This window comes from Trichoderma asperellum, chromosome 3 (assembly GCF_020647865.1).
Source record: "Trichoderma asperellum chromosome 3, complete sequence".
NCBI classification, from domain to species: domain Eukaryota; kingdom Fungi; phylum Ascomycota; class Sordariomycetes; order Hypocreales; family Hypocreaceae; genus Trichoderma; species Trichoderma asperellum.
In genome coordinates, this window is record NC_089417.1 from 5,249,248 (window position 1) to 5,272,550 (window position 23,303).

General features: G+C 42.6%; 9 protein-coding genes across 9 annotated transcripts; 6 read left to right on the forward strand and 3 right to left on the reverse strand.

Moving 5' to 3' along the window:
• The first annotated feature begins 506 nt into the window (after positions 1-506).
• On the forward strand, positions 507-2,162 carry TrAFT101_006338 (uncharacterized protein). The gene is made up of 2 exons (XM_024902573.2): positions 507-1,004; positions 1,079-2,162. Exons 1-2 carry the CDS (start codon positions 550-552, stop codon positions 2,013-2,015), a joined length of 1,392 nt encoding a protein of 463 aa, XP_024760871.1. The 5' UTR covers positions 507-549; the 3' UTR covers positions 2,016-2,162.
• A 223-nt stretch (positions 2,163-2,385) lies between these two features.
• On the reverse strand, positions 2,386-4,145 carry TrAFT101_006339 (uncharacterized protein). Its single transcript, XM_024908252.2, has one exon. It carries the CDS (start codon positions 3,671-3,673, stop codon positions 2,537-2,539), a length of 1,137 nt encoding a protein of 378 aa, XP_024760872.1. The 5' UTR covers positions 3,674-4,145; the 3' UTR covers positions 2,386-2,536.
• On the forward strand, positions 3,953-4,156 carry TrAFT101_006340 (uncharacterized protein; the record flags this gene model as incomplete). The annotated part of the gene is made up of 1 exon (XM_066127727.1): positions 3,953-4,156. The coding sequence occupies one exon, from the start codon at positions 3,953-3,955 to the stop codon at positions 4,154-4,156; it is 204 nt and encodes a 67-aa protein (XP_065983840.1).
• A 780-nt stretch (positions 4,157-4,936) lies between these two features.
• On the forward strand, positions 4,937-7,043 carry TrAFT101_006341 (uncharacterized protein; the record flags this gene model as incomplete). Its single annotated transcript, XM_066127728.1, has 4 exons — positions 4,937-5,610; positions 5,677-6,321; positions 6,743-6,926; positions 6,990-7,043. Exons 2-4 carry the CDS (start codon positions 5,756-5,758, stop codon positions 7,041-7,043), a joined length of 804 nt encoding a protein of 267 aa, XP_065983841.1. The 5' UTR covers positions 4,937-5,610; positions 5,677-5,755.
• Positions 7,044-7,732: 689 nt separating this feature from the next.
• On the reverse strand, positions 7,733-10,601 carry TrAFT101_006342 (uncharacterized protein). Its single transcript, XM_024900235.2, has 4 exons — positions 10,459-10,601; positions 9,492-10,383; positions 8,400-9,435; positions 7,733-8,345 (listed from the first exon to the last, which is right to left on the reverse strand). The coding sequence occupies exons 2-4, from the start codon at positions 9,907-9,909 to the stop codon at positions 7,874-7,876; spliced, it is 1,926 nt and encodes a 641-aa protein (XP_024760874.2). The 5' UTR covers positions 9,910-10,383; positions 10,459-10,601; the 3' UTR covers positions 7,733-7,873.
• Positions 10,602-12,379: 1,778 nt separating this feature from the next.
• TrAFT101_006343 (uncharacterized protein) lies at positions 12,380-14,101 on the reverse strand. Its single transcript, XM_024905281.2, has 4 exons — positions 14,046-14,101; positions 13,503-13,995; positions 13,152-13,443; positions 12,380-13,102 (listed from the first exon to the last, which is right to left on the reverse strand). The coding sequence occupies exons 2-4, from the start codon at positions 13,784-13,786 to the stop codon at positions 12,614-12,616; spliced, it is 1,065 nt and encodes a 354-aa protein (XP_024760875.1). The 5' UTR covers positions 13,787-13,995; positions 14,046-14,101; the 3' UTR covers positions 12,380-12,613.
• A 978-nt stretch (positions 14,102-15,079) lies between these two features.
• Positions 15,080-17,392, forward strand: TrAFT101_006344 (uncharacterized protein). Its single transcript, XM_024905282.2, has 6 exons — positions 15,080-15,108; positions 15,244-15,557; positions 15,617-16,553; positions 16,605-16,687; positions 16,750-16,828; positions 16,904-17,392. Exons 2-6 carry the CDS (start codon positions 15,250-15,252, stop codon positions 17,258-17,260), a joined length of 1,764 nt encoding a protein of 587 aa, XP_024760876.1. The 5' UTR covers positions 15,080-15,108; positions 15,244-15,249; the 3' UTR covers positions 17,261-17,392.
• An 886-nt stretch (positions 17,393-18,278) lies between these two features.
• Positions 18,279-20,249, forward strand: TrAFT101_006345 (uncharacterized protein; the record flags this gene model as incomplete). The annotated part of the gene is made up of 5 exons (XM_024900201.1): positions 18,279-18,315; positions 18,431-18,496; positions 18,611-18,730; positions 18,778-19,332; positions 19,495-20,249. The coding sequence occupies 5 exons, from the start codon at positions 18,279-18,281 to the stop codon at positions 20,247-20,249; spliced, it is 1,533 nt and encodes a 510-aa protein (XP_024760877.1).
• Positions 20,250-20,427: 178 nt separating this feature from the next.
• TrAFT101_006346 (uncharacterized protein) lies at positions 20,428-21,480 on the forward strand (the record flags this gene model as incomplete). The annotated part of the gene is made up of 3 exons (XM_066127729.1): positions 20,428-20,515; positions 20,647-21,222; positions 21,281-21,480. The coding sequence occupies 3 exons, from the start codon at positions 20,428-20,430 to the stop codon at positions 21,478-21,480; spliced, it is 864 nt and encodes a 287-aa protein (XP_065983842.1).
• Between the last annotated feature and the right edge of the window lie 1,823 nt (positions 21,481-23,303).

Here is a 23,303-nt window from a genome sequence, read left to right on the forward strand (position 1 = left end):
TCTTATGAGTCATCAAAATAAGGGTCCTTAAACCACGATCAATGAGGTTCAGGGACTTATAGATGCGTCCGTGAGCACATGTACGATTCGTGCCAGTTTACAGTGACCGAAAATATATGAATAGGGCATAATTCATTGCGGCTGCCAAAATCTTGTCACTTTCAGGATACGCGTGGTACTCGTTTCATCTATATTGAGGAACTTTTGTTTATATATAAATATTGATTTATCTGTGTTTACGGACAATAAAAGCTCTAATTACCACAGAACTAGAACTTTTAACCGCAAATGCGGCAAATGTGTGCAAGACTGGGTAAATGCTGCCTTCTCAAAATATGTCATTCCTCCACTTGGCCACTAAGAACCCATTATAGACGTTTTTTTTGGACTTAGTTTCGGTGCCGATTTACCGAAATCGTTACTCGTGACATTGAGTAGTATCCGGCGGGTAAAATAAGAAGAAGCAATAATTATACTAAATATGCTTTATAACCATCTTCTGGTACTCATATCTCTCTCGGTTCCTAAGGGCATAATGCTTTTTGGATAATGATATTGAATATGTTTGCTTTCAATCACTTGGCAATCTTGGCAAATGTTGCTGCCTTATGCGTAGCACAATCTACGATAACTGTTAATGTCAATACGAAGTATCAGCAGATTGACGGCTTCGGCTTCTCTCAAGCGTTTGGCCGCGCGAGCCAATTCCAGAGTGCCAATGCTAGCACTCAAAAACAAGCTCTAGACTATTTATTCAGTACTACTACTGGCGCTGGTTTTAGCATCATTCGCAACCGTATCGGATCGGGTGGCTCGGGCGACAGTATCGAGCCAAATAATCCAGGCTCTCCATCTGCATCACCGAGCTACGTATGGGATGGCAACGACAGCGGCCAAGTATGGTTTACCAAACAAGCTGTTTCGTATGGTGTCAAAACCATATATGCTGATGCATGGGGTGCTCCGGGGTTCATGAAAACGAGCGGCTCAGACTCATCTCCCGGGTGAGTAAATCTTACTGCCAACCTTTTCATGATGCAGTTAGAGTTAGAGTCGACAATAACTGACTGCGAGATAGGTATCTTTGCGGTACCACAGGCCACTCATGCTCATCTGGTGACTGGAGACAAGCGTATGCGAACTTCCTTGTGCAATACGTCAAATACTACTCATCAGCGGGCTACACGATCACACATCTAGGGTTTTTGAATGAGCCGGATTTCCAGCCCTCATACTCTCAGATGCAGATCAGTTCGAATGCCCAAGAGGCTATATCGTTCATACCGATCCTTTACAACACAGTGAAGGCTGCTGGTCTTAGTACTAAGATCACTTGCTGTGACGCAGTAGGTTGGACTGACCAGAGCACTTACACGACAAACCTAGTCAATGCTGGCTCAACTCAATATCTTGGAGTAATTACTTCTCATTCGTACAGCGCAGATGCCACTTCTCCACTTAGCCAAACTACGCTACCAAAATGGAACACTGAAGGCGGGCCTAGCACAGCATTTGTTACGACATGGTATGGCAGCGGCGGCACCAACGAAGGCTTCACCTGGGCCAACAAGTTGGCTGTTGCGATGGTAAATGCGCAGCTCTCAGCTTATCTTTTCTGGGAAGGGTTTGAGATACAACAATCACAGTCAGGCAGTCACTTGATCGATGCCCTGGATGGGAAGACAGCAACACCATCGGGTATATTCTGGGCGTTCGCCATGTGGTCCCGATATATTCGCCCTGGAGCTTATCGTGTCGCAACTTCCGGATCCATCTCTAACGTCATAATTGGCGCCTTTCAGAATACTGATAGTTCTATAGTCCTTGTATTCACAAATAGTGGAACTTCAGCACAGTCAGCCAAAGTGACTTTTGCTGGATTTTCTCCAAGCTCTGCCGCTGCATACGTCACGGACAATACTCATACCTTTGCCTCTACTTCCTCAGCATTATCTGGAGGAGCCATCACTGTTTCTGTGCCTAGCAGAGGAGTCGTCACTGTAAAGCTCACTTAGTAATCTTATGTGAATACTGCACTGGTTTTCCGGACAACAAATGGGGGTAAATACCATCGATAAAAATAAATGGAATTTGTCTCTAGCGATCTCTGTAAGCTGCGGCTTGTTGTTGGTAGTTTCTAGTCCTCAAGAAGTATTGCCAAATTAATTCGTTGATAAATAAGTATTGAGTCTGTTACTATATCTCTGTCATTTTGAAGATGTTTTCACTCTCGAAGTAGTAAAAACGGTGGCGTTGCCACGGTATTGAGAGCTATAACCGACGGTCGCCAAAGTAGGGAGTGTGAAGCCCAAAGAGCAGCTTGTCATCGGGTGAAACGTGAAAACAAAAATGGAAAAGCGGTATCTTCGACCATCGTATCCACCCTCTTATTTTTCGTTCGATTTTGAGCGTAAATATAGTAGGATGCGATGTAGTATTTATGGACTCTGTCAGCTTCAGTGAGCAAAACGTCGCAATATTTATACTCTATTAAATAAGTAAAGGTTGCTTGTTGGCAGCGCATCTAATACTTGAACTAGGCTTTTTCAATAATGATCTTAGTATTATATCCCCTCTCTAAAATATGTGTGAGTACGGATTCTTTGACTGTTTCAATGATATGCTCTTCAGCATCACTATCCAATCTGCCTTGAGCAAGAAAATCGACCTGTACTCTCAGCTCGTTGAGATCCTCGTGCACTTCAAGCAAAGCGGCTCCATCAGCGTCTGCTGCATCTGTAACCTTCTCACAGCTGGCGCGTAACTCATCTAGTTCTTTATTCAGATCTTTGTTCTCTCTCTCGAGCCGCTCAACTCGCTTCGTCAATTTATGCATTTCTTTGCGCATATTGGTCAATGTGATCCATATGCTATGGTGGTCATCAGCTTCAGAAGAGGTACTTGAATCATCTAACCGGCGCCTCTTCTTCTCATTACACTTATTACTCGCAGCTACAGATGATAGAGATTCATTTGTACTGAGTGGCGAGATTTCGGCCTTGAGAGGTAGAGTTTCTAGCTGATCGTATGATGGCGGGTTTTCGTTCCGAGATGTTGACGTATAAGCTTGAGAGGAAAGGGTGATAATCTTCCCACCTCTTCTACCGTACAATGAAGCCAGGATAGTCGAAGTGTCGGTAATAATTGGTTGTAACAGATTTTGAGAAACAGCTTCACAAATGGCATTTAATCTAGGCAATGAAATTTCTCTTGCCGATATATAGATGTTAAAGGCCGTAGCTTCAGCGAGCGATCGTAACGCATCGATTACTTGGCCAGACAGTCGCTTTCTGGGCTGTATCGGTTCTGTCGCTGCAGTTGAGGCGATGAGATCAAGAGGCTGACAAAGATCGAAATGCAAACAAACTGCTTTGCAGTTGAGTTTCCTCCGCACAATATCCGGGATTTCTGGATTCTCATCAAAATTGAGAGAGGTAATGGAACGGATATGAATTAGGCCTGTAATATACGAGTGGGATTCGATGCCTTTCACTCTGATGGGACAATGCAGCTGAAAAGACGCCGCCGAGGATTGGCCGGAAAAACAAGCATCGAGTTTCACGCTATCTCTTTGCGGATCCGGGTCGATCAAATATTGCGTCGCATTGTTTAGGGTCCATTCTATACAGGCAGGAGCCTTGAAGCCAAAGTCGAAAGATGGAGTCTCTGACATTGTTCGTTCTCCCAAGATCGAAATATCCTATGTAAACAGAACGACAGGATGAGTCAACTTACCGGAATTGAAAAGCCACATACAACAGAGTGGGAAATTTCACAGACAAGCAGCCTTTTTAGAGCTCCAGAAAACCTGCGAGTCCAATCAGGCGCTTTCTCTAGATCCCGGGTCTTCCAAAGAAGGAGATGACCTCATTCAGTGGGTAGAAAGCCGGACAGTTGACCAAGAGCGTGAAATTTGTTCGTCTGAAGCAGCAACTAAATGCGAACAAAGAAGATGGCCCAGAGGAGCGAGCTTCGCGGACAGGCAATCTGTCCAGAGCTCCAGAAAACCTGCGAGTCTGAACAGGCCCCTTCTCTTGGTCCCGGGTCTTCCAAAGAAGGAGATAGCCTCGTTCAGTGGGTAGAAAGCCGGACAGTTGACCAAGAACGCATTGCTAGCGACCTCGACGACGGTGAATATGGAGAGCAACAGCGTTGAAAGTGAATGCGCGTGCAGAGGAAAACAAGGAGGCTGGGAGATTTGACCGAAGTGCACGTGACTGTCATGCGCGCTCACAAGATAGCCCCGCTTTTTGAATACAGCTGCAGCGCAGGTGCGGAGAAATACAGCCACCTCATCGGCCTAAAATAGGTACTTAGGTATCTAAGGTACTACAGGTAGTAGGTAGCCTGGGACCTTGGGTAGGATGCGGGTGACAAATTACGTCGGCGCCAGATACATACAATGTGTAGTAACAGACCGGCGGCGTTTTCTGTCAACAACTTGCCTGCCTAGGTAGCTTCCATCTTAGTGGACTACCGAAGACTCCAGCTGCTATTATGCCATAGCAGCCCACTGAATGTTGATGCGATAAATCTTTCTGGCGCAAAAAGCATCAAAGAAAATTAACAGAGACTTGTAGATAAAAATACTGCGACTTAAGGTGCTAGGTATAATACAGCACTTACATGCTATATGATATAGCTAGGCATGGATGTCTAAGTCGGCGCAACAATGGCAACCCAGATTTTTATAGGTCTCAAGCTTTGGAACGTGGCAGTGGAAAGCTGGTCAGAAACTGAAAAACATCTGAAAAAATAGCGCCGGGGTGAAAAGGTGGCGGCTTGGCAAACCTAGGATCAAGACTATTTATATTATCTTCTAACAGCGTTCTTGCCAGGCCTCGAGCATTTCCTCAGTAGATTGATAGGCTGATTGCTCGGACGTATGAGAGTTTACACTCAAAGATGCCACTCTACGAATCTTCTATGCAACAACAAAGCTTTTTAGTTCCTCTATAAATCCAGTTGATGAGACCCATATAGAACGCTTCCTTCGTTGCTAACTGACCTATTGTAAATCGTTATAATTCGTCATTCCAACATTTTTTAGTTTGGCAGCTTGGCAACTGGCCTGTCGCAGGCATAGAATGCGTGCTAAGAATGGCGGTGCGCTGGCGGCGGATAATGACCGAATCCGAGTTGGCATCGAAAATCCATCAGGTTTAACTCACCCCTTTTTGTCGATCGATCGGTTGGCCAGCTTCCACATCTCTACAGCTGCTACAATCTTCGCAAGTCACAGAATCAGCTCCCACTCCTGCTCAAGTCTAATTCTGAAGGATAAGAAGAAGGGGCTGCCAGCTAATTGGTATTGCAGATTTGTGCTCCTACATTAAGATGGCCGTAATGACGACTAGTACCGACCCAAGCGCCGATATCTCTGCAACTACTAGTCCAGTAGAAGCAAAGTTAGAACAAAGCGTATAGAAAGCAAATACAGAAGTAGTAACAGAAATTGAGCAAGAACTGCTTTCTTCAGATCAGAATGCAGCAGGAGGCACTGCACCAAAGTTAAAACAATCCTTGTCTTTTAAGCTCGCCTTCATTGGAATTGCGGCGAGTCTTTTTGTTTTCCAGCTAGATGCAACTTGTTTGGGAATTTCTCTTCCGGTGAGCCATAAGATACTCTCCTTCTCTAATATGGTGATTATGTCAGTCCCTAATGACTCTACTTAGACCATAGCTTGGTGATTTAAACGGTACGAGCTTGGAGTCATTTTGGGCGAGTCTGACCCATACTCTATGTGGGTTGACCATGCAGTTGATTTGGGTCAGCATCTCCGACGCATTCGGTCGGAAGCCCCCTCTCTACGTATCCTTGAGACTGTTCTTCATTGGATCAGTCATATTTGGGGTAGCAAGAAATATTAACACCCTTATCGCTGGACTCGTCCTCCAAGGGCTCGGGGGCGGTGGAATTGATGTTCTGGCTCAGGTAATACTTGCTGATATGACGACATTAGAGGAACGCTCAAAATATATCGGTCTAATGGCTATCCCTACGGCTATTGGTAACATTATGGGACCTATAGTGGGTGCTCTTTTCCCAACGTTTGTATTCTGGAGATGGATTGCATGGATCAACTTGCCGATTATAGGGTTGGGGACATCACTTGTGTTCTTCTTCCTCAAACTTAGACCTATCTCTCTAGAAGCCACGCTCGCCCAGAACTTGAATCGACTTGATTGGGTCCGTATGGCCCTTATCATTGTCGGTGTCACGCTGTTTGTTGTGCCGCTTAGCTGGGCAGGTTCACTCTTTCCATGGGCCTCCTGGCAGACGCTCTTTCCCTTGCTCTTGGGAGCTACTCTGCTTGTAGTGTTTGTCTTTTATGAGACCAAGCCTGTGGCACCTATTGTGTCCCATCGACTATTCCACACAAGGACTGGAAATGCAGCGCTAATAGGAGGCTTCATTCATGGCATGATTCTAGTATGTATCTCTGTTGCAATACTGCCTTTACTTTTACAAGCCGTTGAACTTGAGACCGCAATTTCCTAAGCCGTCTCTCTGCTTCCCACTGTCATCATTAGCGTTTTCATTGCAGCCGTCTCAATGATGATGGTCCCTTTCTTTGGTGGATATGTATGGCTTTTACGGCTTTCATGGGTCATACTTACTCTGGGAACCGGGTTGTTGGCCCTCTTTAAGGTGGGATCCTCACCATCAATTCGCTACGGGCTGCCGATTCTGTGGGAGACAGGTGTTTCATTATTACGTCTCACTCCCTGTTCAAGCTAGCGTCAAGAATGTTGACGACACAGGTCTAGCTATTGGACAGCTTCATACTATTCGCATGTTTGGAGGTCTCATTGGCCTCACCACATCTTCAGCAATTTTCAACAATATATTTTCAGAATCTATCTCTAATACTGCGGTCCAGCTAACGGGAGCTTTGGCGCCCCTGAAAGACGCCTCGAATGAGGTGAGTTTCATTAAAACACTTAGATCGCTGAACTAGTCTTGTTAATTTCAATACTCTTGAGAGAAACTGAGCTCAAAGGATATGATCTTGGAAATTAGCGGTTTGAAGAGTAACTAGGCCTTCGAAAAAAAGTTAATTGTGATGAGATGTAGTTTCTGAGATAGATATAGAAGATGCACTTAAAGTAAAGAAGTATATAAGACTATTAAACCTGGTAACAAGTCAGCTTAAATATGAAGGCAGTGGTGGGCGGGATCCGTACCTAACAGGCCAGAATCTTTCTGGCCACACGGTTTTCAGATTTCGTGTCAGAATAAAATTCTGCCAGTATCGCTTTATTTAAAATTACCACAAGAGAAACCTACTCACTCTAATATTCAGCTATTGTATTCCTCATGTCACCAACGGATTCGCCAATACTAAATTCCACTTTCGAATAATGTGGCGAGTCCTCACCTCACAAGCCATAGACTGGTATGCTCAATGAGCTTGAGTTTGTAGAATTAATAGTACACATGCCACTTAACGAAATATACAAGAATTGGAAGGAGATCAGTAGTATTAGTATCATAATAAAAGTCTTGTCCTTCCGGGGGAACCAGACGAGACCACCAACGAATTAGAGTCGAATCTCGACTCCATTCATAGAGGGCGTCGTATACCCCATGAGCTGAATGCTCCAAGACTACTCAATATATATGAATCCGGCATGCAGTTAGAATATTTGCATTTCCTGGTACTGAGCACCATCTCAGTATATTTCTTCTCAAATAACTTAGTAAATAGACCTGGAACTATTGAAGAAAATGACGAGCGAATAAATTGAAATTTTATTCCGTTCAGTATAAATGAATAAGTACAGCATGCCAATGAAAATGACCGTAACGGATCTAATGTCTATGAGAAATCAAGCTGCAAACAAACTTTTTCTGTAATACGCAAGTCACTCAATCAAAGTGAATTCTCCACAACTCCCTCTCAGCGCCTCCCTGGAAGTCGCTGCGGGTATGCATAGCCAGAATGTTGTCACTGACCAACATGTCACCCTTTTCCCACGCGTGGTAATATGCCACACGTCGGTCATGCAAAAGACCGTCTAGCTCGCGGCAGATAGCATCAGAGACCTCGGGTGTCTGACCATCAATTGTAATGTTGGTAGCCTCGAAGCTTGTCTTGTTTTCAGGCCAGGGCTCATGATACCGCAAGCAGGGCTTTCCGGTAATAGGATGGTCAACTATTAGAGGCAGGCCGTCCAATTTTGTCGCCTCAAATGAAGTAGTTCTAACAGACCACGTAAGATTCTTCAAGGTCTCTAGAGGAAGGGAAGCTGGTAGATGCTTCAGAACAAACGTAGATGTAGAGAAGAGTGTGAAACCAGTGTCAGAAGGAGAAGGTGTGACAGCAGTAAACAATTGGAATCTAAAACTTAGTTAGATATACGTATAGGCAATAACTTTTAGCATGATCACTTACCGTGGTGGGTTCGGAAGCTTATACACGGTTCCATCCTCTCTGGTGTGGTCCAAAGTCTTAAACAGGCCATCGAAGTGGAAAGGCATCCATTCAGACGATAGAACATTGTTGAGACCTCGAGTATCTGCTCCACGGTCCTTCACTTCGAGCAGAATGCCGAACTTCCAAGGAAGAGGGGTTCCAAACTCAGAAGCCTTCTCAATGTACTTCTCACGGTTCTTGGTTCCAGAGAAGCCACGCAGAATGACTGGTGAGTTGATTTCAGAGAGTGCGCGAACCTTCTGAGCATCGATGTCTTGCATTGACAGCTTATTGGCTCCCTCAGCAGGGGAGATGATAACACCGCAAGGATATAAAGGATTAACGGTGATAGCGCCGGAGCTCCAGGTATATAGATCGCTCTTCTCTCGGAAATATGATGGTCTGCCATCTTCATAGACAAGCTCCCAGGTAGGATCGTCCCAAAACGTCTGAGCAAGACCTGAGGTAATAGTTCCATCTTGTCTGACAGCCACAGCGCAGTGCCAAGGGGTTGTGTAGCTGGAGTCGGTGGGGAGAGTGCTGACAGAGACTTTGTTGTGTCCAGTGGAAGGGTGAATAGACAAGCGAACGTGGTTGGAAAATTTATCGCGAACTGCACGGGCAAATGCTTGACCGCGGATGAGCATTTGCTTAGCAATGCTCTCAATACCCTTCTTATACTTTGACTTGGTGAAAGTTTCCGAAATAGGGTATGTGTCAGCAAGATCTGTCTGGAGGAACTTGAGGTAACCGCGATATGTCAAGCAAATATCCTCGTCGGATGTGATCTTCTCATTGACATCCCAATCTTTACTTCTAAAGTTGTTGATGAGAGCAATGCGGAAGTTGGTGGCATTGGCGACATATGAAACTTCGTCCAACACTGCAGGTACCTCCATCGGCACAAGGTCTGAAAGTCGTGAAAAGCGAATATAGCTGAAGCCCTTGGTCTTCGCCAAGTTTCGAAGAGTTTCTCCATATCTCCAAACGTCCAAGTCTGAGACGCTCAAGAGGTCTAAATGCCACATAACATAAGCCAAAGCTGCTAAAAGTTTGAACGAAAGTACTAACCATTGTATACAATACCATCAGAAATGATGGTAAGTTCTGCTCCCGGACTGTATACATCCTTGATGGCAGCACAGAGGCCGTTAAGATGGGCCAGCGCATACTCCTCTGCCTTGTCTGGGACGCGTCCGAGTACCTTAACTTTCGTGTTAGGAGACTTGAAGGGAAACGCAGGAAGACACATTTTGATAGGCTGGTTAGCCTTCACATGGCTGTATGCCTGTGCCAAACCAGCCAGCAGACCAATATCCGATTCGATGCCTTCGCTACCCGCACGCTTATTCTGATATCTGTAGATAACCTCAATAATCTTTGCAGCCATATCGATGTGAGAATGGTCGAGGATACGGCCTGATAAAGGCAGGACGACGTGGTCTGGAGTGCCTCGGAGGGCAGACTCCATTGGTACCGGGTCCATCATCTTGAAGTGTGGAAGAGACTAATGGCCGCTGTTAAAGACGTATAATGTGCAGCGAGTGATAGTACTTGAAGATGATCTATCTCCAAGCGAAGCACTAGTGTTGTAGATGAGTAGCCTTTAGTAAGAAGGGTAAAAAGAAGAACGTTTGTCCACGCCTGAGTCTATATAAGATTCAGCTTTCCTTGGCGGTGAGTTGTTTTTTTTTTTTGTGTTGCTGTATTCTTTATTCCGCCAACGCTATTTTGTACGGAATCAGATTCTCACATAATGAGTAACCTAGGCGGACCAACCGGCATGTTGACCGCTTTTTTTCCCGAGGAGGTTAGGCGTTTCAGCACTGACTGTAGATGATTTAGATCCTTCACGTCCGCTTGCTGGTCTTCAATAGCTGTGGCATTATCGTAGCATGGCTTACAGGTGTGAAGCCCGCACCTCTACGCTACTAGGCAGAGCTGATCCTTTGGATGCGAGACCCTAGTACTATCTTAGGATTGTGGGTATCCTCGAGGGTCTTATTTCCCGGGGCTGCAAGTGCAACAGTAAGCTTACATGACAGTTCAACCATCCATCTCTGACTGTAAGACCGGCAAGTTTATCTGCAAATATACGATAGAGACTGGGATGGATATTACAACGGTGTCAGAGAGGAATGTGTAGGCTCTGACAGCATTGCGTTCAACGGCAAGAGGGTTATGGTGTGTCATTCCCTGGGCATTGCACTATATAGCGGGAATAATTCCCAAGATAATATGGATTATGCATTTAATATACTGCTATCAGCTGCCTCAATTTGGAAACCTAGTATGGAAATCACAAATTCGGAGAAAAAAATATACCTGTCTACAATGCCAATCTTGATTCATGCTAAGTTAATTGTAATAGTAGTAACAGATAGAATACTTCTTGGATGCAGCTTTAATATGTATAATACAATACTACTTACGTGTAATAAAGCATGTAAGGTTTCAGAGAGCAAAAGAACATTAGTTATATTGTTTCACTTAAGAGGTTATACAAAACACTATTGCAGTTCATAGACCAAACATTACGTACTACTTATTATGTAACTATTCAAACAAAGTAAATTTCATGTAAAATAATATAATAATGTATTTATTTTTCAAATATAATTTAATTTATAAATATACTAGATATAAGAATAACTTTCTAAAATAGTATATAATGTTGCACTATGTATTATAATATTATATACAGTTTATATTGAAACTATATTTAGTTTAGAGTGTTTTCATAAAGTTATGGGAGCAGTAATAATCAACTTATCATTAGAAGCAGTAACATTACTAATATTTATTTTTGTATATAGAGTAGTATTAATCAATGCACTACAAAAATTATCAATTATTACTAATTGTAAGGCCAATACGGGGTACTACATTGAGTACATAAATTGCGGTATATACAGGCATTATTCCTGTTTTGAACAAAACTTGGCTTACTACTCTAATATTCGGCACCTAAAGCTGAACTTGCTGACCCCTCTTTCTCTATCGGGTATAGAGAGGTATTCATTATTGTATGGACTTTTGCAATTATGAGTCGAAAAGAATACATGTTACAGCTAGCAAAGGGTTAACTGAGCAGTTATGCATGGATAAAAATAAGACTAGGATGCTTCATAATATTATTTGTTGAAAAGGAAATTGTAAAGAAACAGGTAGGCTTTAATAAATAAAGTTACTATAGTAGAGTTATATTTACTACATTACTATGTTACATTATGTATTACTATATATATTGTATATAGTATAATAATTCTATAATGTGTCTGATGTTCAACAATTAATATCTTTATACTGTCAATCAATTGTTATGCAATGTATATTGTAACAAATATTCATCTAAGCTTCGGTTAATAATTTGTATTTTATACTGCTTGTATTAGTATAGTATCGAAACTAGCACTTACAGAATAAGCTGCATAATTCGTCCAAGGCGCTTCTGCAAGTACAAGGATAGAGCAGGATCGGACAACAATGGCGGATTTAACCCTTGCAGCAGACGGTTAGTTGGAGACACTGTCATTAACTGAAAGAGCACTAGTGCAGCCAGGGTATACTTGTGATAAGCAGTAGCGGAAACCTTGACAAAGCACTATGCGGAGTAACCTACGCAGGTATTGTTCTACCTCCCTGAACAAGGTTCGGCCCGAATACCAGCCGTTTCAATAGCGACCTCGCGAACAATTTAAAGCAACTACCCTAGAGAGAGATAGAAGGTAAATCTGGCATTCAGTAATAAACTAATGATATTGGGGAAAGAGGCAGAGAAAGGAAATAATAACTCAAAGCTGTTGCAGTGCTTGCCATTAGCATTTCCACCCTTTAAAATCTGTCAAGGTGAAATATGTACATATCCTGCAACTCACTCAAAGATTGACGCAATAAACTACGTAGAAATCATACCCGAAGGGAATATGATATCATGATAAATGGGCTAACAGCTGTAGCCGTATGTCTTCTAAATCAGAACATGGTGCCTAGCTTAAACTCTTACTTTGCAGAGTCAGAGCAAGTATTAGTTGGCCTTGACCATACTTGTTAGTTGATTGAAAGCCATATACTAAGTTGTGTTTGCTACATCTGACTATCATTTGCTAACTCCCTGTATCGCTTGAAACATGACATCTCCTATACAAGGAGATTATTGAAATAGCCATTCCTGTGTGCATTTTGAAACTACATTACAATCCGCCTACCAAAAGCTCTGTTCGGACAGTTGCGCTAGCCTCTCCTAACGCCTTTTTCAGGCGTTCAGAAACTTTAGTTGCAACGATAGGCGTGATGGCCACCTGCTTATCTTTAATCTTTAGTTTTACCGCATTGAACACCTTTTCATTGTCAGTCATCCTGTTCAGCATATTTAACTCAGCCTCGGATACAAGACTATCAAGGCGTTGAGGTTTAAAAGCTACTCCATCTTCGCTGGAGAGAAAACAAACGTCTTTCAACCAAAACTTTTGAAGTATGCTGGCTGGTCCGGTTATTTTTGCGGTGTCAGGCCTGTCTAAGCTTGCGGCATGAAAAACAGCAGCCACGGGGAGCTCTATAACTCTTGATGTCCCAAACGGGTTTGAAGAAAAGAATGACTGTAGCGTTGAAGGGGGACCGAATATGGTAGTTGCCCAAGCAGACGTTGCGCCAACATAAGGTACCTTACTTTGAGGCGTGCCCTTGGAAAGTCAGTTATGGGCAGTTTATTGGGTAATGGTAAAACACTACCTGGATTTTGTGAAATTCATCAATAGATGCCTGAGCGTCGGCTCCAGAAATACCAATAACCGCCCGCGCCCAGCTTCCAGTGCGGTCATTACTAAGTGCAGCAGTTCGACGATCTACATCAAGGCCAACCCGCAGCGAGATAGCAACAATTTCGGGCGCCACTGCGACTAAATCATCAATCGAATGAGTAGTGGCCGCAGCAGCAGCTGGAACCTGGCCCGCACAAGACGCGACAATCATTATGTTTTGCGACGCCCATGAGTTTCGTAAATCAGAATCGTTTTCCAGAGTACTAAAGGTATCTAGTTAGTAATTTTGCTACACGAAAGGATATTAATTTAGAGATCTAACAATATAAGGGATCCAAGCTGTGCAACGCATAGAACGAGGGTGCGTAATACTATATCTGGCGTTTTATCCAGTCTCACTCTTTCTGCGACGCTCTGAAACGAATCAAACTTGAATCGTTCTTTTTCAGTATCACTTAAGCTATCCAAGACATTTTGTACTGCGTCGAATGAATTTTGAAGATACTGGCTTATATATTTGGATTCATGCGCGTACTGATAAAGCTCATCCATAGGAATCGCTGTCTCAGTCTGGTCTCCGAAAACGAGTAAATGAACTTCTGGCATTTTATCAACTGTTAATGCCACCAGATAGAGATAGGCTGGATTTGTAGTTGTAGCAAGTATAATTATATATGTGCCTCTGCTCGTGTATGTTGTGTATTGCGGATTTAAGATTGTTCCAAAGATGTGAAGTTGGCTAATTGCTTTTTCTTGAGAACACAATTACCAAGCAGTGGTTTCACGAATTATAGAGTGCAACAAACGATGGAACCCTGGTTGCGTTTCAGGTAAGCCGAGGTAACTGGAAGATAGCAATGCGTACCTGGTCTTGCCATTGCAATATCTATTCCGTAAGCATACCCATAGCACCTAGTAAAAGCACGTCGTGGATTCCAAATTTTAAGGGAACTGCGGGAAATATTACTCTTACTTGCAGAGACAGCAAGCCTTATGGCGAGTATAGATAGTCTAAACTATTATAGGAAGTATTCCGACTGTAGCAATTGTCATCAGCATTTATGAATTGCTATGCGAATATATTAATAAACTTAATAAGTCATAATGAGCCTTCGGGAAAAATTAAATACATGGTTCCATGCTCTCACTGCACGGATATGTGGATTTTTGGCATGTAACAGAAGCTACTCTTACTGCTTAGCAAACGGGCTGTACATAGGAAGCCAGGATGGAAAACAAGGCAGCCCCACAATAATAAAAATGCAGAGACACTACTCCGTACGCCTACAAAGTAATGACAAGACTTTTCCGGAACGTCTATATACCTAGCTGTACGTGTTTATCTCGTTGATCTCCCCAACAAAAAACTTTTTATACAGATCTCTAGGAACTAGCCATTATCCACTCCGCATTATAGACACTATGTGTACATAACGGAATTTGCTACCAGGTGCACTATTAACCAACATTATGGAGATGTATTGCAAGAAGGCTAGTGTGGATTTGCCGTTGATCCTTTGGTAAGATAACTGACAAGCGCTTACGCAGAACCAATTTGGAAGGATGCAGGCCAACTATCCGACTGGTCCGCAAGCGGTGTAAGCCTAAGCAAAAAGTAATATATTGGAATCATATTAATAGACCTTATAATGGTAAATAAATTTAATTAGCAAAAAAAGATAATAACAATAATAATAAAAAGAATAATTTCAAAAGGGTCGAGGGACTAAAAAAGCTATAATAATATATTTATTTTATATATAATATATTATATAAAAATTTACATTTAATACTATATTTATTTTAATAAAAATATTTCAAATAGTATAAATTAAAATACTTTTAAGTAATAGTTTTTATAATTAAAATAATGCAATTTCTAGAAATATATCCAAATCTATAATAATGGAAATGTATTACTTGTTATTGTACGTATCTGTTACCATATTATGCTGTTCCCCACTTTTCAGCCTGGCTTTCAAGTTGTTCAACTGAGTTATAAATTTCTTCAGTAGCTGTCTCTAAGCTTAGACCAGATTTGTTATTGATTCAAGTGTACACAGATCATAATGGCAAGCTCGAACTCGCCTAACCACCTCGGCGACATATCAGACAAGCCATACTCAGTTGTCCGTGAGTCTGCCGATGTGTTGAAACATGGAATCTTGAACCATCCAATTACTGTACCACACCTCATTAGTGGCTTGGATAAATATGCGGACTCAGTGTCATTTGAAGGCTCCGACAACCCTTCCTTGCCGGTTAACTGGCGATTCGCAGAAAGCATAGCCGCTCTGAAAGGACTGGAGTCGATATACGTTAATGCTATCTTGGACAAAGTCTATGGTATAGCACCTCAAAAAGTGTTAATTAATACGTTGGTTACCTATTGCTTATTCTTTTTGGGGGTAATTTATAATACTAATAATAATATAGCGATCATGCATTACTTTTTATCATGTCTCTTATGCTTTGGTCTATTGATCCCGAAGGGCGTAATGTGACCTTTGCGGATACTCGCACCGATCCCTCTGCCAAGGCATTGTATCATAGCCTTTTTAAAGACTATGATGTGCATAGATCTTTGGACGGCCCTTATCGGTGCTGCACGTCAAATATGTACAAGACCAAAGACGGCAAGTTCTATCATATCCACGGATCTATGAACCCGGATAGGATTCTTGATATGTTAAATCTTCCTCGAGAGCCGCCGACAGAAGATACTTTCGAAAAGCTTGTGCCAATATTTTCTGAAATAATTGGCAAAATGGACAGCCACGAGCTAGACAAGCTATCAAACGACGTGTGGAAGCAAGCTGGATCCATTTGCCATCCCATTGAGGAATATAGAGCCACGGAGCATGGCAAAGCTAATGCCCATGTCGGTCTCTGGGAAACCTGGAAGTCAAATGAAAACCAGCCTCCGTGTTGGTGGAGTGACAATGGGAAGAAACCTAGCGATCCGTCTCGCCCCTTGTCAGGGTTAAAAGTTCTAGACGCCACTAGAATTATTGCTGCTCCCATTGTCTCTCGTGGCCTAGCCGAACTTGGAGCAAGTGTACTCCGCATTACCTCGCCATCTATCCCGGATGCGACATTATATCATCCAGAGCTTAATTGGGGCAAGTGGAATGCATCGCTTGACTTTACGAAAGCAGAGGATCGCCAGAAAATGAAGGAATTGATCCTCGAATGCGATGTTTTCATTTCGAGTTACCGCCCTGGAGCATTGGCAAAGTTTGGGTTTGATGCTGATGATGTGTTGGAAATGTGTAAGGATCGAGAGAAGGGCATCATTGTCGTCAGAATGAATTCATACGGTTGGAACGGACCATTTCAGGAACGGAGTGGATGGCAGCAGATCTCCGATGCTGTAAGTCACAACAAACCTTTTATCAAAATCCACGTTTCTAATTGCGTATAGTTTTGTGGCGTTTCTTATGAATTTGGTCGCGCCATGGGCAATGACGAGCCAGTGACTCCTATATTTCCCAATACTGACTTTTGGTACGTCGTCTCATAAAGGTTGGCTGAATTTATGAAGGAAAACTTCTCACGCATATTTATAGTGCTGGTATTAGTGGCATTTGCGCCGTCATGGATGCAGTAGTGCGACGGGGAGAGGCCGGTGGCTCCTACAAAGTAAATGTGAGTCACATTTTATCCAACTGAATCTATAGCGTCTTATATGTTGCGGTTATCTAATGAACGACCAAATTTTAGCTTGCTCTTGATTATTATACCAACTGGCTAATAAATAATGTCGGAACATACCCTGAAGACGTTTGGAAGCAGCTTTGGGGGAGATATGGATCACCAGTCTATCGACACCACGACCATATGCTCCAACTTCTGTTCAGGATCATGCCGTTGCTGAAAGAGCGATCTGCTTACTTATTCGACCCATCCTATTTCGAGACACGTCCCTGTCCCAATCTCGGTGTCTCGTTAAGGACGGTAAAGCCTGTTTTGCAATTTGTAGATGGAGTGGTGAAACCTGGTTTTACAATTGGAACTAGAGGAAATGCAGTGGATAAGGCACAGTGGCCAGCAGATTTAAAAACGCAGGTGATTGTATAACTGGTGGAAATTGCGAAAAGTTTAGACAATAGGCAATATAGAAATATATCAAGGTATTATGGCCTTTATACGGATTAGCATATCAGTTATCTGCGTTACTTGGGTAGTAGTTGGAATAAACTTAAATAGGATATTGTCATTTGTTATGAACTTAATTTTAAACGTTGAGTCATCGCATTTTATTATACATATATTCAAGAAATTTGGGTTGGGTATATTCCTATTGTTAGTAAAAACGAAAAATTAATATTCAAGGTTGTATACTTAAAGTATTATTGTAAAGCAAACATCAAGAATAACTACAAAATTATTGCATACACTGAAAATATTCAAGATAATTTAAAATCACATTAGCAAATAGTATTTACTAGTAGTTGATATAATGAGAATTTACATATTCAACAGAAATAGTTTTATATTGCAAATTGGCAATACATTGTTTTTATTCGTATATATGTATCGCATTCTTTCGGCAACAAACTTTGCCCTGGTTCGGAATAAAAAGAATGAACAAAACATGTACGTTATAATAGAACTAGTTACACTACTCGGCTATATTCTCATATACCTACTTCTTTACTGTTTCACAAAATTATTCTGCTTTGTAGTAATACCTAGTACAATCTCTTAACATTTCTAGCCTAGTTATTGATTTTTGACAGGGGTTAAATATTTTTATTTCTTCACGTAAGGGCCAAATACTTGTATTTTGCTACTGTAGGGGTCGAATACTTTTCTTTTGACGCTGCAGACAATAGATTCAGCTTCACTGAGAACTGGTGTTACTGAGTATTCTAATCTGATAATCAGGCAGATAGTGAAGTATAAAATTGACCTTCGGGTTGCCTCTACAAACGGACTCAACATTCATCTTCGGTTTACAGTCAATCGCCCTCCTGATTTGGCCCAGTTTCATTTTCGCAATCACACGATTATTGAAGCCATAATAGCAAACTTCTCTTTACGCTAAACTGAAAAAAAAAAAAAAGATCCAAGTGACTGGGCTACGAATTACAAAATGCTGGAACAAACTGTTGACTTGGCCGTTGTTGGTGGTACGTGATCTCCACATGGAGTATCTTTTTACACTCTAGTTAGAATGGCTAGAATAGTGTTATCTATTCTAGCCTCTATTTCTTTATCCAGGCTAATTTGATGTGCCACTTTTAGGTGGACCCACGGGCCTCTTGACGGCTCTGCTGGCGAAACGACTTGGAGCTTCAGTCCTTGTTCTAGGTACGTCAAGCCGCTATAATCCAAGCTACAATAGTCTCGCCTGTTTGAATCCTTGTGCGAGGCGGAGATGTTGCTCATCTTATGCAATGATCGCTGACAGCTCTCCTGCGACAGAAACCAAACCTCAACCCCTGCAGCTAGGCCGTGCAGATGCCTTGAATGCTAGAAGTCAGCAAGTTCTGGAAGTCGTTGGCATCCTTGATGAACTCTTGGCCAAAGGACTCAAATGCAACAGTACGCTATATGATGCAACCGTAGGATAACTAGCTAACATTTCATAGCGAGTTCTATTTTTGCAAATGGAGAATTCACTGCTCGTCGTAGCCATTGGTGGGAGAACTTGCAGAATGTCCACCACAAGAACTTTTTGATGATTGGGCAGCCTATAGTCGAGCAGCTACTGGCTGCCGCACTTGGCGACTCAATTATCTTTTCTGAGCCAGTAGAGTCAGTGCGTGAGACATCGACAGGTGTTGATGTCACGGCTGTGTCTGGTCGCATCGTTCACAGCACTTACTGTGTTGCCTCAGACGGAGCCCGCTCTATGGTCCGGCAGTCTCTTGGCATTCCTTTCACAGGTACTAAGCCAGAGATGACATGGGCTGTCCTCGATTGTTTTATCGACAGCGACTTCCCACGCGTACCGGAAATTATTACTTTTGAGCTAGACGGGCAATCCCGTGTGGCATGGATTCCTAGAGAGCGGGGCTTGTGCCGATTCTACATCTTACTTGATGGAGAGATTACGGAGGAAAAATCTAAAGCGTCGATCAAGAAGCACTTGGCGCCTTACAGAGTTGAATTTACTAAGACCGAATGGTTCAGCACTTTTGAAGGTGAGAAATTTTTACGATATCGCTTCATGCTATCCCCCCTCACCCCCCAGATCCCTGCCTCTCCACCCCTTCTACACCCACTCCTTAGGCTGCCCTAGCTAGAAGCGCAGCGGAAGCGATAAATATGCAAGTCAGACAGGCTAAGCTGACAACCCACGTTAGTTAAGGAGAGACTTGCCGATACATTCGTGTCACAGAGTCGTAACGGCCGAATAATCCTTGCCGGTGATGCTGCACATGCGCACTCCGTCAACGGCGGACAGGGTCTTAACACTGGCCTTTCAGATTCCTTCGGTCTTGGATGGCGCTTAGGTTATGTTTTGGCCCATGCCAACGAGCTGCAACCAGGGGCGGCACACAATATCATTGCTAGTTTCGACACAGAGCGCCGAAAAGTTGCAGGGAACGTTATTTCAGTTGCTGCACGTCTTGTGCGAGATACTCAACACGAGGGTGAGCAATATGTTGGCAATGTGGAGAAGCATGCGGCATACATCACAGGTATGGGTATTACCTACAGCGGCCTTGAGTCAGAAATTGTTCAGGAATCGGGCACTGGTGCCTGGAAGGCAGGTAACCCCTGCCCTGACTTCGACGTAATTGTTGCGGGAGACTCTGCTCCTAAGCGCCTTTACAGTCGGGTAACATATGGGAACTTTTTATTCCTTGTGAAGGGTGACATTACTGATCATGTTGGTAAATTTGGTAAGCTTGTTACCGATATCAAGCTGGTTCCCAAGCACGCCATCGAAAGTAATGCTAGTGGAGGCAAGGCCCTGGTCTACGCCACTGACTTTGTGTCCGATGACGATTCCTTCAATGCCGCGGTGGTTCGCCCCGATATGTACATCGGATATTCGGGTACAGTAGATGGGGCGGTGAAGTACTTGGAGCAATTGTTCGCTACTGCAAACTAATGCGCTCGTTTCGCGTAATATATATATAAATTTATATCTTACTACAGTCCAATATACTTCTCAAGATTCCCTTCACTGTTAATAGAAGTTGAAGCGAGTGAATTATCACTACTTAAACACCGTTGAGTCTCTTCAAATACGACACCGTTGGAAATTTATCTCGATATTCCAAGACACAATGGGTTCCACTGGCACGGCGTCCATTGAAACCAAAAATCTCTTCGATGTTTCTGGACTCGTCGCTGTGATTACTGGTGGAGGTTCTGGTGAGTAGTAAACTTTTCCCTGCACACAATGCTCATCCTTTGGAATTCACCCACCTCAACATCTCCTTTGGCATAACCTTGTCTGGATATAGAGTTAGCAATTGATGATCATATTTACGACTACCATGCAGGAATTGGTCGTATGATCACTCGTGCTCTTGCCGCAAATGGGGCACATAGAGTTTATATTATTGGTCGTCGCGTAAGCGTTCTGGAAGAGACGGCCGCACCTTTCCCCGATGTTGTCAAGACTTTGGAGTGCGATGTAACCTCGAAAGAATCGCTCCAGGCCGCTGCCGACCGTATCCGTAGTGAGGTTGGATATGTCAACCTTCTGTGGTGTAACTCAGGAACTTCTGGGCCAGAATCTAAGACCCTAAACAACAATTCTTCGCTAGACGAGTTTATTGAAGAGAATTGGAAACACTCCGTGGATGAGTACGCAGACACGTTCAAAATCAACACCGCCGGATTTTGGTACACTTCTCTTGCTTTCCTCAAGCTTCTTGATGCTGGTAATCGCCAGAAGAATGTAAACTTCAGCAGTCAAATCGTCGGCACCTGCAGTACGCTTGGCTTTGGAAGATTTGCTCCAACTGGACGCTTCGCGTATGGTCAAAGCAAGGCGTCGCAGCAGCACATGATGAAACAGCTTTCCACACACATGGTTCCATACGGGATTCGAGTGAACTCCATTGCTCCAGGACGTGAGTGCTCAGTCCCAGATAGCAATGCTAACGAATGGATATATTAACATGAAGATAGTGTTTCCGACTGATATGACTTCAGCTATGACTACTAGTGGTTATGACCCTGCAAAATTGATTCCAGAAAAGAGAGCTGGCGAAGAAACTGACATTGCTGGCGTGGCCTTATTTTTGGCTAGTAAAGCTGGCTCGTATCTCAATGGAAATGTGCTGGTATGCGATGGTGGACGATTATCAATTGTACCTTCGACGTACTGAGTTGCGTTATATAGAGTAGTTAGATGAAAACAAATGTTAAATGATCTGGAGTTGAAGATGTAGTCTCTAAAATAAATACTAATTGTTGTACCGCTAACGCTTCTTATGTGGAATTAATTATTAATACAGTTGCGAAAACATTGTGAGTATATAGCAACATGGCATTTTCTTTTCTTTTCTTGAAGGAAGAAGATTTCCCAGTAAAAACTGTAATAAAACATAGGTATTGTATATATGGATGAATGCAGTGACTGTGGGATAGTTAGTTATTGTTATTTAGCAGACTTGAAAAGGAAATATGGACAGTCATATCAAATCATATATGAGTACTTCTAGGCCGAATAGGTTGATAACTGACTAATAATTACTCGCGCAATTATTACTTAATCAAGTGGTTGGGAGGCCTAATGATACTTGTTGGTCATTGGTAAGGGGTAATAGAAGTAAATATTTATTTTGTGCGCTGTTTGATGAGATACTGTGGTGGATGAGTATCGTCGCTGAGTTTACGGTTTAGCACTAGGGACGATAAAGAGAGTCTTGTGCGAACAGCGTTCAAATCCAGGTTTCAAGTGCCATTCAATATTTATTCTCAGCAGTACATCAAGCTAGAAGCGAATATTCACCAATCGGTAACGGTAAAGACCAGAACAGGGCGGACTAGGCAGGGCCAGCCTGGCCTGACCTTTGCCGTTGCCGTTGCCGAAGAATCCACAGAGATATGATGTGCTTCGGAGAGTTTTTTGCGCTAGCTTTCCGATTACTATAGGTAAACTTCTAGCAGGATTCCCCCTAGCTAAGAACTTGCAACCATGGGAATATTGATCCACCAATTGTAACCATAACGAGGATATTGACTCTTCAATAATAAGATAATAACTCATCGGAAACTGACTTGAGTATTTTGTCCCCCGCCTTTCTCTTTTGTCATCTATCTTCTAGAATTTGTCCGGTGTTGTTTACAAATGAAACGTCATAGTATTAGGAGTGTAACGAATACAGTGCCGGTATTGGCCAAGATCCTAGTTTCAGCTCAATGCAGTATGGACGTTCAAAACTTTCATCCTTATTATCTTCGAAATATGAAATATAGCCTAGAATTGCTTAGCATTTGGCGTACAACGTCCTTAGATACTTTCGTTAAGTAGCACATCCAAATGAGTGCGTAATAATGTGTACTTATTTTATATCAACTTTCTTACACAATAACGAATCTACTAGGTACTATCTCAATGCATTTTACAAAGCAATTAGCATACTACGAAAAAGATACCTATATTTCATTGAAGTTCTTATCCTAACTCTTGTTAGTTTACTGATAGACTTAACAGTACACTTACAAACACCTAATTCTATGCTTCCATCTACTTTCTCTAATAAATTTGGTGGTGGTAATAGACTAATTACATTCACCGATGAGCATCATTCTTTATTCAATTTTTAGTGCCGTTTAGAGTATAAGCTATTTCACTGAACGCGGTTCTATACTCTTATGAAGAAATTACTTTTGGTCTCCATCGGACGCGATACGAGCATACTGCCAGTACCAGCCCGCAGTGGTGAGGCCAGCTCAAAGCGACACCCCTGAAAATCCTCCGCTGGATTGAGTAACATCACCTATAGGGTTAGTTGAGAAACCGCGAAGAATAAGAGACCTAGTGCAATTACAACACGCGTCCCGATAAGCTTAAGATGGGACACAGTTCAATCAAAACAATTGGTTGTGGCACAAAGAACAGACTAGTATTGCCTCTATAAATTCCACTAACAATAAATGAGGCGACATTGCGTGCGCCATCAAAGTCAAGTGCAAAGATGAGTGT